Source organism: Zootermopsis nevadensis, unplaced genomic scaffold, assembly GCF_977971745.1.
Source record: "Zootermopsis nevadensis isolate Lab colony 2312 unplaced genomic scaffold, Znev_1.0 Znev_ptg000012l, whole genome shotgun sequence".
Taxonomy (NCBI): Eukaryota; Metazoa; Arthropoda; class Insecta; order Blattodea; family Termopsidae; genus Zootermopsis; species Zootermopsis nevadensis.
In genome coordinates, this window is record NW_028259144.1 from 4,470,731 (window position 1) to 4,487,430 (window position 16,700).

At 40.6% G+C, this 16,700-nt stretch overlaps 1 protein-coding gene and 1 non-coding gene across 7 annotated transcripts in view; both read left to right on the forward strand.

The window, feature by feature from the left end:
* Positions 1 to 674: 674 nt before the first annotated feature.
* LOC147873945 (uncharacterized) overlaps positions 675 to 16,700 on the forward strand; it is a 95,085-nt gene continuing 79,059 nt past the window's right edge. For 2 of the 6 annotated variants that reach the window (XM_087347665.1, XM_087347669.1), the window contains exons 1-2: positions 3,001 to 3,134; positions 15,618 to 15,918. In XM_087347665.1, coding sequence (XP_087203791.1) covers positions 15,869 to 15,918 — 50 coding nt within the window. In that variant the 5' untranslated portion in view covers positions 3,001 to 3,134; positions 15,618 to 15,868. Of the gene's footprint in view, positions 883 to 2,968; positions 3,135 to 13,105; positions 13,303 to 15,575; positions 15,919 to 16,700 lie in introns of those variants that run through there. The other 4 variants (XM_087347664.1, XM_087347667.1, XM_087347666.1 and 1 more) reach the window with 4 other exon arrangements.
* TRNAE-CUC (transfer RNA glutamic acid (anticodon CUC)) lies at positions 12,094 to 12,165 on the forward strand. The gene has a single exon. It is a non-coding gene; the product is annotated as a tRNA-Glu (tRNA).

Genomic DNA, 16,700 nt, shown 5'->3' on the forward strand with positions numbered 1-16,700 from the left:
TTGCCTTTTCATTTTGGTGAGTGTTGTTTCTGTTTTTCCTAGAATGAGTTGGGTTTATCTGTTTGGTTGTGTGGACCTATCACGAAAAAAGTGTTACTTTTGTAAGGTTTGCAAAATAATTGTGAGGAATTGAGATGTTTTATACATTCCCGTGATTGGATCAAGAAATACCCTTACCAATTGTTTTACCTGTTTACTGCTTGTAATGAAAGTGCTGTCCTTTCCCAGTTTGATTGTTGGTTTGGTGTTTTTGTTATTTTAATTGTTGTTTAACATGTCTGATGCATTTAATTTTAACACATTTTAACTGCCCAAGCTTGTTTCATGTGTATATAGAATTGAATGAAAATGTTGAAAAATACTTTTCTCCTCAATCATGGGTTGACTAAAAGTATGTAAATAGCCGAAAGATGGAGAAAATTATCAAGAATTGAAAGTTATTGATTGATGTGACTTGGTTAAAAGGTGAAATTGATTGGAACGCTGAGGAATAAATAGTATAGGTTGGTAAGTAGTTCGTTTAATTATAGGTTGAGCCATCGGCACCACAATGGCCTTTTACCAATCCTCCGTGGATAGATGGCAGCATCGTGTGACGCCCTTAAGCAGCCAATGGCATTGGGCTGCATATTTGCGCCATAATCATCAAGGAAGTCGTGAACCGTCATGTTCGGTTATGTTGGCAATGCGTGGCCATGTTGATCCTGTTTTGATTCAGTTGACATTTGCACACGTGTATGAATGGTTGTTTTTTGTGAACTCGGAAAAGTTATACTGTTTAGAGTCGAAACATCGTTTTCAATAATAACGTATCTGTTCAGCATGAGAGAACAAGATTAACTCCTGTACACGGGATGTGTTGTCAGCCTCAACGACACTAAGGTAAGTGTTGGTCTAATATTTAATATTCTTTGATAATGTTTACTGTTATTCCTATTTACACATTCTATAGGTTAGAACCAGAAAAATATAGTAATACGGCCACTGTTTAATTTGTGCTTAAACTAGTGATGTCTGTGTGCGGAAGTGATTGAAATAATGATGGTATTCTTAAACTTCTTTATCATATGAAGATGACTTGTCTTCTGAATGTTTCACCGTCTTGTCCAGTAGAAGTTTCAGAAGTGCTTGGTGCCTCCATTATCACGACGAGTAAATCTAACTCAGCTTACTCATTGCCCTGAAGATGGAGGCAGCAAGCGCCTCTGAAACAACGGTAAACTTCCTCTTACTGTGTGTGGAACACCTTTATTTCGGCAACCGTGTATATTTGTTGCTGACTTGACGTTTATTTACAGATACTAGTTACAAGTCTAACATTATTTAAAATTTCCGAATCCCCGTTACCTGTCACTACAATTTGTGTATTATTTACGACTTTGCGTCCTTATATAAGCCGTTCTAACTTACCTAACATAACCGTTCACCGTCTTATTTGAATTCCAGTCAAGAAGGAAATATGTCCCACTTTATACCACGCCAAAAGCCATATTAGACGAAAATAAAATGACGTTCGAAAATTTGAATATTAATTGTGGAATTTGTAGGAAGAGGGGATTCCAGCATGTGTCTCGGGTTTCCAGTTTCAAATCTGAAACGTTTGTGTTGCCATATGCCATTACACATGGTGCAATGGTTTTCAAACGCCCCGATCCGTATATAGTTTCAATGGGATATGGTAGTATATTTTCTAGATTTGATATCTTCTGTGTCCATGACAACTCTGTGGTACAGATCCCTTCTTGAGAAGATATGGAGCAGCATTCTGAGTTTCTTATCTGTATATAAACGATCAGCATATATTATGTAATTTTAAACAGTGTAATTACTAGTATAAATTACACGGAAGATGTAATTATGCGACTGAAATATCCATAATAAATGTTTGTTACCGCAGTACAGGAAGGCGGTAACTTATTGTAGGCCGACCCTATTTAACGCCAACCGGAAAGTGACAGAATAATTATCTAGTTTTCTGGGAAGCAGACTGTTATTTTCACATGCGCCGTCCCACTGCATTGCTACACAAAACAAGTTGTTATACAGGATGATTCAAAAGTACCTTTACACCAGAAAGAACTCAAATATATTCCTCGTAGCTAACTTCCTGTTACAACTAATTACAAGATGTGTCGATGAAAGGCATAATCACGTGACTCACACGTCACGAGTGCCACATACGGCACGTGTGCGCAGAGATTTTTGAATCATCCTATACTTGCTTTAAACCCACTTGCCGATGGTGTAATGCATTTTAGACTAATATTTACAGCTACTAGAGAGGTGTTTGTTGTATTGCGATCTATTAAATTATGCCAAATGTTAAATAGATTCGGCTGTAGGGTAATTAAGAATGAGGAATGAATGGGTAAGGACTTGGAAGGAAGCAGTCAGTGTGTGTTTTAAGGTATTGGCTGATAATTTTCCTGGAAGGACGTACGAAAATTCTGAAAATCAACTTATTACAGTCAAGGTTAGTCTATCAACAGCAATAGAATGTATCTATATGACGTAATTGTTGTTTAGAATGACCTGGAACAAGGAGTTAACGTAGGAGGATATTACCGTTGATTTTAGAACATGTCATTAAGACAACCAAGATTGGTATTGTATGGAACACATCGACTCGTGGTTTATGCCGATGATGTTAATTTATTACGCTAAAATGTAAAGTTGGCTTGCCACGAAGAACATACTCTACTTTAGAAACTAATAGCTCTTATTGAAGTAAATACAATCGTAAACCAGGTACGAAATTGTTTACGGTGTGGCAATTCTGGTGCCTCCAAGATTTAATATTTGAACATTGTAACGATGAAGACAAGACTCGGGGATTCCCCACAAGGTATCGTGGGCACCTGCCTATTTTACAACTTTTAGTTGTGAACGCACTTAAGAAACGGTGTAGCTCAGCTGATGGACGTTGCCCAGTGTAATAAACCTGAGTTGGGTAACATTTATTTTGTAGGGATGGGTGAGGTGTCCGTACCTAGGCCTCGTGGTCCGGGAGGCCTTCCTTCTCTGACGCGCTCTGCCCCTGATCTGCCACAACTCACAGACAAAGAACAGCAACTGATCATGGAGGTTCTGCACAGGGACGAGCAGCTTCGACGTCAGGACAACATAAGAATAATGTAAGTGGGACACCCTGCCAGCTTGTACGCTTCTCGCTTTGACATTTTCCCCAGCATTATCTCACACATTAAAATCTATGGTAGAAGGTATACTTTCTTTCGTCATGTTTTTTTAAAAATTTTTTTAATCTACTAAACTCGCGGACCCCCGGCTGAGAAACTGTTGTGGAGCTGTTTGAGATTTGCGTAGAGGAAAGAAGAGGATAAATGGGGGGGGGGGGGCAGGAGGCTTGAGGTTTTGTGCTACAGAAATTTGGAGCACGAACATTCCATGATTACAAACTGGCTGACATAAAAATAAAAAGTTATTCGTGCATGAATTGTGATTTAGTGTATTTAACCCTTTGAAACCGAAGCTCATATAAATAGTTTTTAAACATTTAGTTTCTACATCAAAGAAAGCACAATATATTTTATTTGCAAAGCTCAGATGGTTATTGTTTATTTTGAGAATCATACGTAACCTGTGATTACACTGTGTGGGTAAAGCTCAGAATTTGTTTGTTAAAGCCTGTGGTACGTATAGTTACCGCTGTAGTTTAAAGTGTTAATATGCCCCGACAATTTTTTCTCTCTCCATATTTATGTCTATTTATCGTTCAAAATCGTCGATACGTAGGCCTAATCTGTGCAGCTGAATTAGCGTTGTTGTATAACCAAAGACTGAATCAGCAATCACAGACAACAAGCTGTGATGCTGTATCAGTAGAATGGCTGGCTGGTTTTGGTCTGAACTCTTGTCGCAGAAGACGGCCGCCTTAGAACCAAGAGTCAATCAATCAATCAATCAATCAATCCATCCATCCTCACTGCACTGTAACTCACACTTTGTTCTGGCCCGTGAAGACTGAGAATACTATACTAGGGTTTACGTATATTTGTACACCCCCTGTTCTAGACATCCGGATGTTCTTCTCCTTTCTTACTGTCCACAAAAAACTTGTTCTAGGTGCAAGCTTGTCGTATTTTATATCAATGCGTAGCCTTTCACCTTGAACGGACTTACAGGAAAATCTCTTCTGATCGATCTGGCGATTTTCGAGCTGTCACATCGCCTTTAATAAACGCAGTCTACTCGCATTGCCATTGGTCTGAATTTTCTTTCCGATTTAGTGATCTTACATATTTAGTGCGTTAAATGTAAACATTCATTTGAGTCATTATATAAGTACAAGTCTTGCAGGGGCTAATTTTAATATTTTGTTACGAAATTCCAATAAACCCATTAGAAACATATAGCATTATACTTCGTGGAAGGCAAGTTCCAATCCAGTATCCATCCGACCAGCTGGATTAAGTAGTTGGTCTCTGATGCGTTGCAGCAGGGATGTCTACAACGTATTGGAGGTAACTGTACGGTGCACGACGTCTGGCCGTGGTAAAAGAGGCAAAGAACTTGCTGTGTAGTGTTTGAAACCTGTCTTGAGTTTCAGTGGCCTCTGCCAAGTAGTCACCCTCTTCAAACAAACAAGCCTACGTCACATTTTGAAGAGCCGGGTTCGACACCCCCTTTTCAAGTCTGTCATCCCGATATATGAAATTATCATTTAGGGAGATCGACTATCTTGACTGAGATTTTCATTATGTTTTCAGCCCCTACAGGCAAATCCCAGGTAGTGATTTAGAAAGATATCAGTTCCTTTCTCCTGCTTTTTTTATTATATTATTTTTGTGTGATCTGTTACGTAGTTTCTTATTTGAAGTTACACAACATTTACAGCTGATTTAGCGGCATTGAGAAACAAAGGATGTCATTTCGGCTAAAAGCCATGTTAACGAATACTAGCGTTTAAAGATTCTGGTTGATACTACGCTCGTGTTTGTGAGATACAAAGTTCTGATCTCGGCTTGATATTCGGTTGTCATTAAAAGGTTTATCGTGATTTTACTCTGGGATAGCACCTTAAAATATTTCATTACGGCTTACTTTTACGTCTCTTACAACTCATTTATCACGTAATTGGGAAAGTGTTTAGTAAACTTGAAGACAGCCAACCTGAAATCTACTAAGAAACAAACTCCAGTCATATAAGATGATAATGTTGCGTCATATTGTGTTCAATTTTATCAGTCTAATCACAATAAAATATTATTATTAAATATTAAAATAATATTTTAATAACTTTGCATTTACAGCGCAGAACGACAATAATTTCTTATTGAAAACCATGATAATTATGACGATTGTAAAATAAAATTGACCGTGGCCTATTTTAAAATACTGTTGCAGTAAGTATATGACTGGATACTTGTTCAATTTTATCAGTCTAATCACAATAAAATATTATTATTAAATATTAAAATATTATTTTAAAATTGAACAAGTATCCAGTCATATACTTACTGCAACAGTATTTTAAAATAGGCCACGGTCAATTTTATTTTACAATCGTCATAATTATCATGGTCTTCAATAAGAAATTATTGTCGTTCTGCGCTGTAAATGCAAAGTTATTCCTGTACCTAATCACCATATAGAGGGGCAAAACTCCATTGATTTAGTCGTCTCCATGCGTTTGTCCTCGGCTTCCGGGTGGGTACCGGATCCCTGTCAGGGCCTCCGTCTAATTCTGCTGACAATAAATAATGAAGTTGTGAAATGACATGGGGACTCAATATTCATGTACTGTTCTTGTCCGTTTCGAGTCATAGAGCTTATTGCCTCCGCAAAGAGAGTGGAGTACCGTTATTTAATTTCAAGTACACAGCAGAGATGCAAAAACGAGTACTGACAGCAAAACATGAAGTATCCTGTTGAACCTGCGTGCACGGCGACGGACAAGAACTGGAGACAAGGCCACGTCGAGAACATGTTCTTAGGCTGAACCTCCAAGTGCTAACCGCCTCTCTTACGATGTCGCTCCTGTATCGGGACTGAAAACGGCTGTGTGTGTGTGTGTGTGTGTGTGGAGATGAGGGGTTGGTTATTCTTTATACATTATTTTGGATTATGGTGGAAGAGTTCTTTTCACAATCGAGTTATTGAGACGGAGAAGGGGTAATCTGCCATTTTACTGAGTGCTCCATCTAAAATGCAAACCTAACTACCATATATAAGCTTTTTGAGGCTCTCTAGTCGACATTTTGTACTTTTTATCATCTGTCTTAGCCATCTTGTTTTGATCTGAGGGCTGCTTTCTGAAGGCGTAAGAAATCATAATACCTTGGAAAACGAGAGTGAGTGGGAGGTCGCAGATATTTTTATCTGTGAGACGATGAGATGAATAGATTTTTTTTTACAACAGCGACTTCATGTTATTGTAGCTTGGGAATGAGACGATGTCTTTGTTGAATGGGTCTCTAACGGGCCCATTGTTCATCCCCCACATGGGGCAGCGTCCCAGTGCCACTTTGCAACCACAAATCCCACACGGACTGACCTGGGATTACCGAGCCCTGGTGATGGGCCGTGGCGTGTGGAACTGGATCCCTTGTTGCCGGGTAGAAATGACGTCACACCAGTCAGTTGAGGCCATACAATGACGCTGACTTGGAGGTTACATATGTTGGTCTGATAATGAAAGACGCAGGCAGTGACGACTAATATTGACACGTGTGGGGCTTTGGCGGAGCCGGTCCCTTCCTTAACACTTGGGAACGGAATCCGATTTCCACAAAACTTCGAACGGTACACTGTGTTTAAAGATTGTGGTCTGACGTAATAAGACGAGTAGTTGCCCATTGGTTGTGTTGACGTGATAAGACGTAACTAGTTTTTTAATGTGGGTCATTTACCAGGGGTGTTTATCTTTTGAGTTACTCAGGATAAAAGCTGTGACCTCAGAGGTTCGGACCCACGCGGAAGTCTGGGTTACGACAATTCTGTAGCTAGAAAGTCATTAGTTGATACGTGTTTGTTAAGGCGCTGCGTTATGCATATCCATTTTTCTGTTCGTTACAGAAAGAACGTGGTTCTACCTTTGCACCTTTTATTGCAAGAAGCATTGATCGGAATTGATTGTTCACCGTTCGGGAGGGAAATTGTTCTTCGTGACGCACTGATGTAAAGAACAAAGTAAACGTTGGGGCGTGTCTCTGAGTGCAAAAAACCCCGGATAATATCGATCTTGGACAACACAAACAAATATCAATTCATAGTGGTCAGCACGTACCAGTTGTGATTTGACAGGTACAGCACGGATTTAAGATTTGACTGACAACGAAGGATAGAATTTGTGAGACTGAGGTTTGTACGGCGTTGAATATGTCGAATTTTTTTTTCCTTCTGTATTGTGACACTGTGTGGACTCATAGTTAGATACCAGTGTTTCGGAGAAATATAGTGTCTCAGTCTTCAAGGCTGAAGAGAGGTTGGAGGCGGTATGTTCCCTGGAAACGCTGGTATCTACCGACAAGTCCACACAGCGTCAGAAACACTCGGCAATTTATATAACTTGGTTACACGGAGCCATAATGGGATTCATAAGATCAGATATTATTGTGACAAGAAGGTACAGATTAAGACATATTATACAGTAATTAAACATTACAGCCTTTCTAACCTTGTAATCCTGGGGTCTTGGGTTCGATTCCCGGCGGTGCCCGAATTTATAACTTGTGTTGGGCAAGGCCGTGGTCTAGGCAACACGGAGTTTTCCTCCGTGGCATCCCAACAATTACTCCATTCACACACAGAAGAAGGCAATGGCAAACCACTTCTGGATCATCTGCCAAGAACGTATATGAACAGGTCCCAGTCCGAGAAAAGGATGGAATGATCCTGTTCATATGGACCTGTCGTCAGGCAGAACACTAAATAAATAAATGATGGCCACGGTGGTCTAGCGGTTAGAACGCTGGCCTTGTAATCCTGGGGTCTCGGGTCCGATTCCCGGCGGTGCCCGAATTTATAACTTGTGTTGGGCAAGGCCGTGGTCTAGGCAACACGGAGTTTTCCTCCGTGGCATCCCAACAATTACTCCATTCACACACAGAAGAAGGCAATGGCAAACCACTTCTGGACCATCTGCCAAGAACGTATATGAACAGGTCTCAGTCCGAGGAAAGGATGGAAGGATCCTGTTCATATGGACCTGTCGTTAGACAGAACAATAAATAAATAAAATAAAAATTAAACATTCAGGGTCCGAATGGGTAGAAGCAAGCAACATGAATGTACAGAGGTCTGAAGAAAAACATGTCTGCCGACAAGAGAAATTAAGTTGGATTGAAGAAAGGACGGACGGAGAAAGGGGGGCAAAACACGAAGATGGGAAAATACCAGGAGAATAAGATAAAGAGGAATGTAATGGCAAGAAGATGAAGATGGTCATGTAGAAGGAGATCGAGAAGATCGTCGAAGATGAATGTCTTGTGAGATGCTGTGCCGTGTAGTCAGTCAGAATTTTACAGAAATTTCTGAGGCACTTGCTTCCTGCATATCATAGCCCTGATGATGGAGACAGCAAATAGCTCCGAAACTTCTGTAAGTTTCTATGAGACTACACGGAGCAACATTCACCTTTATATTCGCCACCATGAGAACCTGAAATCTCACTTACAATAATCTGTGCTCCTATGTGGAATCGATCCCTGGCCGTCCAAGCCACAGTCACTATTCTGACGGCTTCTGAGTTTATAACGACGAAGTATTGCGTGTGAGTGAGTGACTGAAATCGCGAATATTGTTGTGGGGTATGCGATAGAACTAAAGGTTATTGATAAATGGAGTTAGTTCGTTGTAGCGTGGCCTCCATATCAAGGTAGTAGCTATTCTTGAGACAATTCAAATACGCAATAAAATGCCTGGCATCTAGGTTTGAAATGCGAACGCCCAGTACAACAGACATATATCGAGATCATAATTCCATGTTTATATTAAGGGGAGTGGTTGGTGCTCTTGCTTTGTATGTCGCGGGGTTCAAATCTAGGCCCAGAGACGTGATATTGTGACTGAGGTTTTTCGCAAATTTCCTCAGTCCCTCCAAGCAAATGCCGGGATAGTACCTTAAGTTAGATAACGATCTCTTCCTTCCATATCCTTTCTAATTAATTGTTTATTGATGAAATTACCATTCAGCTCTGTGAGTTATTTTCAGCGATGTGAAATAAATCACAAATAAATAAATAAATATATTGAGGATTTTAACAGTAGGTCTGCAAATTTTCGCTGTACGAGGTGCGATCAGAAAGTTTCAAGACTGTGTCAATAGCGGGCGAACCGGATGTAGTACGAGCTTCTGCCGCTAAGGGGTTGGGCCTGTATTCATAGTGAATCAGTGTGCCAGCCGGCATCATCGAATTAGCATTTGTTTCTTAGTTACGGGCGTTTTGGTAGTGCATTACACCGACCCTCCTGCGATTTCGGAATGGCGTGTGCATCAAATTTTGCCAAAGACTCGCCAAAACGGCTACGGAAACCTATGAAATGCTAAAGCAAGCATTTGGGGAGTCCGCAATGGGTCGTGCACAAACTTTTGTGTGGCATTCACGTTTTAAAAATGGCCGAACCTCTGTCGATGATGACGAGCGTTCTGGACGACCATCTTCGAGCACAACGCCCGAAAATGTTACGAAGATTCGGCAGGCCATTCACGAAGATCGACGTCGTACCATCAACGACTTGTGCGACATTGTTGGGATAGGCTATGGGACCTGTCAGCTGATTCTAAAGGAAGAACTCCACATGCGACGCATCGCAGCCAAGTTTGTGCCAAGGCTCCTGTCTGAGGACCAGAAGCAGAATCGACTTCTCGTTTGTCAGGAGCTCAAAGATCTTGCAAGAACCGACCCCAACTTCCTTTCTAAGGTTTCCTCTTCCCAAAGATGAAAATTCAGCTAAAGGGAAGGAGATTTGAGACGATAGAAGAGATTCAGGCAGAATCGCAGATGGTGCTTGACAGGCTGACAAAGAAAGATTTCCAGGGATGCTTCCAGACTTAGCAGCGGCGCTGGGATCGTTGTGTTCACTCCCAGAGGAACTACTTCGAGGGTGATGGATGAATTTAATACCTGAGATAAGTGTACGGGTTTTTATAGGCGCAGTCTGGAAACTTTCTGATCGCACCTCGTATCTGCCGCGTTCATAGAAATTACGTCTCCAAATCGAGCCTGAGTCTCATATCTGACCCCTGCCAGAATTTCGTACACTGCTGTTCTATGCCACTTAGCAGGACAGCGCTGTGGGCGGTCAGCTCGTCGTAGACGTCAAGGAAATGGGTTTTTGGAGAAGTAAAACGGTTGGAGCCGATTCGTGACCGTCATCTATAAAACGGAATCTGTCATTAATTATTTTTGTTGGGTAATCCACTATTGATTCATAAGTACCTGTCGCCTCCGTATGAAGAGCGTGGTATCCTTGACGAAGGAGCACGTAGTCATAACTTCTTATAATTTCCTTGAAGTTCTTTGATTCTGTTGTAATGAAATCTAAACTAGTCTGCAGAGCCATATTTTTGTTACTTTGCGCTTGGTACGACAACTTGCGGTTTGCGTTAATTTTATCTGTGCAATCTCCTAAGAAATTTCTTGTAACTAGGTTATGAATGTGTGGTACGTCTAGCAGCGTAAGCAACTTTAACCTCATCGTAATTTTGTCACTAAATGACTCTAACGTGGGGCAGTTACGTTGCTCTGTACTGAAAATGACAGGTGACGTAATCAGTGATAATTAAGACGACCGGTTTTCTGTAATCGGTTCTTGCAAAATGTTTCGTAACTCATGCTTTCGCCCCTAGAGGTGAGGATTTGTAGACACTGCGTCTCAAAGTGTATCAACTCACTCACTAACCAATCACCATGGTACAAAATTCTTGAGAAGCCGAGAAATGATGTCTCTGTGCAACTCGAATTTCCATTACCGTCTTCGCAAGATCCTGCCACCGATCGCTGTTCTGAAGCTGACGCATTCAGTTTACACGCTCATATAGTTTCTTAAGATCCATTTTAATATTATCCTCTTATCTACACATAGGTCTCATCAGAGGTCTGTTCCCTTTAGGTTTTCCAATTAAAATTTCTTACGCATTTAACGTGTCGTCCCTTTCGTGCTACATGTCTCCCTTCTTCTTACTTCCTCTCTTATTTTCAAATATTCTTCTCGGCACAGTATTAATCTTTCATTAATTTTTCTCGTTAATTATTTTTATATTTTTCTATAATTATAACCACAGTACAAGTTATTTAACTGTTAACATTGATTTTATCTCAACAAATAACCCTAATTTTTAAGATGAATATCCTTTAGGATGTTGCGCCGTGTAGTCTGGTAGAAATTTACCGACGTTTCAGAGGTAAACACCTCTGAAAGGCCAGTCAGATTCTACTAGACTACACGACGCAAGTTCCCAGAAAACATTCATCATCACGGTACTGAACCTTAGGGTTCAATAAACGACAGAGAATTTCTTAACACGTTGAGCAACTATTAGCTTCTCAAGAAGGATGCTGATGCATAGAATTCGTTCTATCATCATGATTATTATGATCGTCTGTTTTGTTGGTGATGAATGTGTTAATTAGGCATTGTACATGAAAGGCGTCTCCTTTAAAGCTTACTCGGTTTTCAAACAAAGGATAGTCTGGTTAAGGAGGTGGAATTACTCGTTCATGTGGTGAGAACGAAGAAGCTGAGAGCTATAGAAATGCGACTACAACATGCCAGGCATGAAAGTTCGGAAATTTGTTGTAAAAATTGTGGATATCGCTATCAGCGATGCGACTGGCTACGGGCTGGACAACGTGGGTCTGATTCCTGGTAGGAAATGGGATTATTCTCATCGCTACCATTTCTATTTGGGTTTGAATGAGTAGGAGCTATACCACCACTCCCCTCAAACGCCTACATGGCGTATAGTGGGACAACATTACTTTTTTACCACTGCTCTGGGGTTTATCTACCTTTCATGTCCATCTATATTCTTGGTCTGTATGGAGATTTTCCTACACGCCATCTATACGTTTTCATAGCATTTTGCCTACTCAGGGACGATTTAATATTTGTCTTTATGTATCAAAGCCATCCGGTATGGTCTAGTGGTTAGGATACCTGGCTCTCACCCGGGAGGCTCGGGTTCGATTCCCGGTACCGGAACCAAAAAGCCAACCACGGTGGTCTAGCGGTTAGAACGCTGGCCTTGTAATCCTGGGGTCTAGGGTTCGATTCCCGGCGGTGCCCGAATTTATAACTTGTGTTGGGCAAGGCCGTGGTCTAGGCAACACGGAGTTTTCCTCCGTGGCATCCCAACAATTACTCCATTCACACACAGAAGAAGGCAATGGCAAACCACTTCTGGATCATCTGCCAAGAACGTATATGAACAGGTCCCAGTCCGAGAAAAGGATGGAAGGATCCTGTTCATATGGACCTGTCGTCAGACAGAACACTACAAATAAATAAAATATCAAAGCCACTGCAAAACGTGCTGATAGAGCATTGCACTGTTTTTTGAGTGCACCTGGTTTGAATCTCAGCTGGGTTGCCTTCTGTCTTTAGATTTTTGTGGTCTTAATACATCGAATACAGGAAGATGATCTTAAAGTACACGCCAACTTGCTTGCTCCAAATACTTAACTGTTCATGGTCCCATCTTCGCCGATATTTCTAAAATCTGCAGTCAGCGTCGGTAAATAACTTAAAAATCAGCCTACCTAAGAAGACCTTCCCGGGAATAAGACATTCCCCTGTGCCTTGGCACCGCTTTATGAAGGCGTATGATGATGTGGAGGTATAGCTCCGCGAATTCTAAATCTGCACACGATGCGATGCAAGTTTCACTCTTTAACCCGCTCTGGTACGCTGGGTGGTGGCTACAAGAAGCAGCCAACTGTTGCACAGGAATCGAACTCAGACAGTCACTTTACTGACAGTCTTGTGAAACGATATGATGTATGAAGGACGCTTGCCAACCGTACACTATAATTTGAGAAGTATCGTTGGATTTATCAGTTGTTATTTTTGAGTCTGAGTGTACTTCTGTAGCCAAGAGTTCGGTGTGCGGAGTTTGAAGTTGCCGAGATTTACAGCGCATGCGCAGATTGTGGCAGGTAGTTATTCAGGAGGCAACATGTCGACTTAGTGAAATGGTGGTCTGTGTTTTCTGTGAGAAAAGTGAAATGTAACGTGCGTTGTGATAAAGAGTGTTATCATTTTGACCTTCAGAAGATGTGTGCAAGTTGTGTTATATCATCACACCAATAAATTTTTAGTGTCATGAACTGTTTACTGTTGGTAGGTGAAGAGTCGGTTAGTGCCCAAGTGCTCGAGAGACCTTGGGAGTCAGTTGTGTTTTGTCCAGGCTAAGAATTGTGGCTTAGACCAGCTTCCACCAAGCTTTTATTTGCCAGTATTGTACTAAGTATTTGCATAAAGAAGTTTCAAATTTCACCAGGAGACGATATGGTAATATACTGCCCATTTTCTGACACTGACTGACAAGTGCTTTGTGGGCAGTAACAAACTGATTCTATTTGTTATGATAATATTTCAGAATAACTCCGGATTTGTATTTCACTCTGAGTGTCGTTTACATCAGAAACAAGTAGTTGGCTCGTCATTTGTACTTGGATTGATTTTTTTAGGACGTGTTTCATAGGCAGAATCGGTAGTGACTGGCAAGGAAAGGTATTTTTCTGTTCATGATCACATTTATAAGTGGCTCTGGTACTCATTCGTACTTCTATTCAGAGGGCACCGCTGAGTTTTTCGCTGGTGGGGGGCGGAGGGTGATAAAGGAATGTGCAGGCGACAGCTCGCCTCCATCCAGTGTCGACATCCAGAAAGCAGAACATTAGTCCGCCTTTGTATCTTTGTGGCGTGTTTCTAGAGTACAAAGGAAACTTAATTTTACTCGCACTTATGTTTATTTAGGGTTTTAAGTTTTCATGGCGGCGAGTATGAAGATGGCTGTCTTCTGGGTTGTAGTGTCGTGTAGTCTGGTAGACGTTTACCGACGTTTTAGAGGTACTTGCTGCCTCCATCATGAGGACTTATTGCTGTGATGATGGAGGCGGCAAAACATGGCGCAACATCCCGTAAGTCAGTCATTTTTTATTTTCACCGTCGTGAGAACGTGATATTTCATCTTTTTTTTTCTCCAGAATTTAAAATTAATTGAATTTGTTTCTTTACGTACGGTGTGTCAGACACAGATTTTTCAGAATAGCTGTTTTTAATGTGTGAAAATTAATATAAATACGGTTTAAACACAAAGTAACACATGATTAAGTGTGCTTGGAGATATTGAAGTGGACGCTGGCTCTGTTTTAATATGTTTCCACACTGAGTTGAGAAACACTTGGCCAGGATACGGCTATCCTAACTTCTGACTCGTATTTGACAGCCAGTAAATCCACGTGCAATAAGAAACGGTGAAAGCTGCTTTGAAACAAGTTTCCTGAATTACTCTGCTTGATAAATTAATAGAAATGCATGTTAAACAACCGTGGCGTGAACGTTACTAAAAGTTTAAATCAATAGTAAATAGTTTGTTGAGATCCGAGTTGTTAGAAAGAAGATATGATTATAATTGTTTCCGGTGCAAGCATTCGTATGGTTTGTCCTATTTTGACATCAAAGGTTTTCTTTCTTTGAACACTACTTTTACGATGTTTTTTTTAATCACGTTTTAACAGAACAGAAATCATGTCACAGGAAGTGGTTTGTATTATTAATGCATATAAATCATCTGGTAAAACCGCTAGGGTCGTGTCCTGTTCTTGCATTCATGTCACTACCACATAATTAATTTTACAGCTGTATAGAGGAAAAACGAAGTAATTGCTTAAAACAAATGTGTTTTAAATTAGTGTTTACTCTCTTACGCGGGAGAATTGCAATACTCTTGTTTTTTTTATTGTCTAATTGGCTGTAAAAATTATAATAGCCAGTTTTAGCAGTTCGGAATTCTTGACATAAATGTCACGATTTTAGCAGCCACAGTTTCATGTGCCGAGTATGATGTATGTAGAAATGTATTTGTTTTCTTCCATTGGTAGGTAGAGGAAGGTAGATTTACCGTGTAGGTGGCACTGCATGTAAGGGTGACGATAAAGCTCAGTGAATTTTGGATCTCGGCTCGAGATGGAAGTGAGCGTTCAGTTTCGAGCTTGCTCTTGGGGAAACTATCTCCCGTGGGAAAGAGTCTTGAACTGCTCAGCACGGGTCTGACCCCAAGTTTCTTCCTTTGTCATCAGTCGTCCAGCAGGAGGCAGTTAGCCATTTTTGAATAAGCTGACGAAATTTGATTTCAGCTTTGTGCTGAGTAAAGGCCATGTTTGACTGATAACGAACCAAAACTCAAGTAATCTGACAATTCTTGGTGTAGATTTCTGATATAAAATATAATGAAAAACTACTGAGTAATTTTTGAGACGAAATATGCAGATGGACGCTCAGAAAAGACTTCCTCGCTACACATTTATTTTATATATTTCATACAAATATCGCGTGATGTTAATTGAACGCGAGAGATAATTTTGATGATATTTGTTTTTCTTTTGTAGCTTTTGTGGATCCATTTAATTTCTCCGGGGTTATCATTGCAGACATTTGATGCAGAAGTTCCCATTGTCACGATGGAGTGTGAAAGAGAGATGTTAGACGACGCCAAAACTTGTGATGGTTTGCGGAATAAATAAAATACCATATAATTATGGACAGATAATTAGAGATAAATGTGGAAGATAGGCCAAACGAAGTGTTTTCGTAGCTGACGGGGTGTGACAAGGCGAGAACAAACAAGTGGAACAATCAAAACGCACAATCGGATTAAAAAAAAAGAGGAAGTGTGAGAGAAATGGCTGCCATAACGACAGTCCGTTCATCAAACCAAGATGATACCCAAAGGTATGAATCCTTATGATATATTTGTTTTCTTTTTGCATGGTTTACGTTGAGAATACTAACCATTTTAGTATTATGGTAATGGTGGTGGTATTTTTGTTATTCCTTGTTCAGACTGCAATATTATATTTCTAACAAGCTTTGACGGTGCATCTTTTATTGTCAGATTATCTCGGTGATTTTCGTAAAAGGTAGTTGACGTTGGTTATGTGGGTTGTAACACCGCGTGGACGTGTCTGATATAAACATTCTGTAGAATGTATTGCCTCCTACAGGAATGGAGACTGTATATTTCTCCGAAATATTATTGATTTGTTCCAAGTCTACACGGAAGTTCTAAAGGGAAGGAATCACTTCGATTTTACCCTTGATCATTTCGCCATTGCTTCATACTCCTCAGGTGACCACATAGCAATACTTAATTCGTGGTCCTTGAAGGACCTTGGCGTCTTCACATGTGTGATTTTTTAAAAAAAATTGTTTAGATATTTGGCAGGACCCTTTGGAAAGGAATCAGCCCGTCGCAAAGCCTCTACACAAGTTAGCACAACATAGAAATACGCGAACAGACGTTCTAAATATCTCCTCAGTACACACGGAACTCTGCCACGTATAAACTACTTTTCCTCTCAGTAAGTCACTTTATTAAGAATTGCCGGCAGACAGTTTTCCCGACGGTACAGGCACATCTGTACAAACAGCTGCCCACAGAGGGTCAATGCCTCCAGCGCGACTTCCACCTGACCCTTCTGTTGGCAACCGACTGTCTTCATGTATTCCGACAC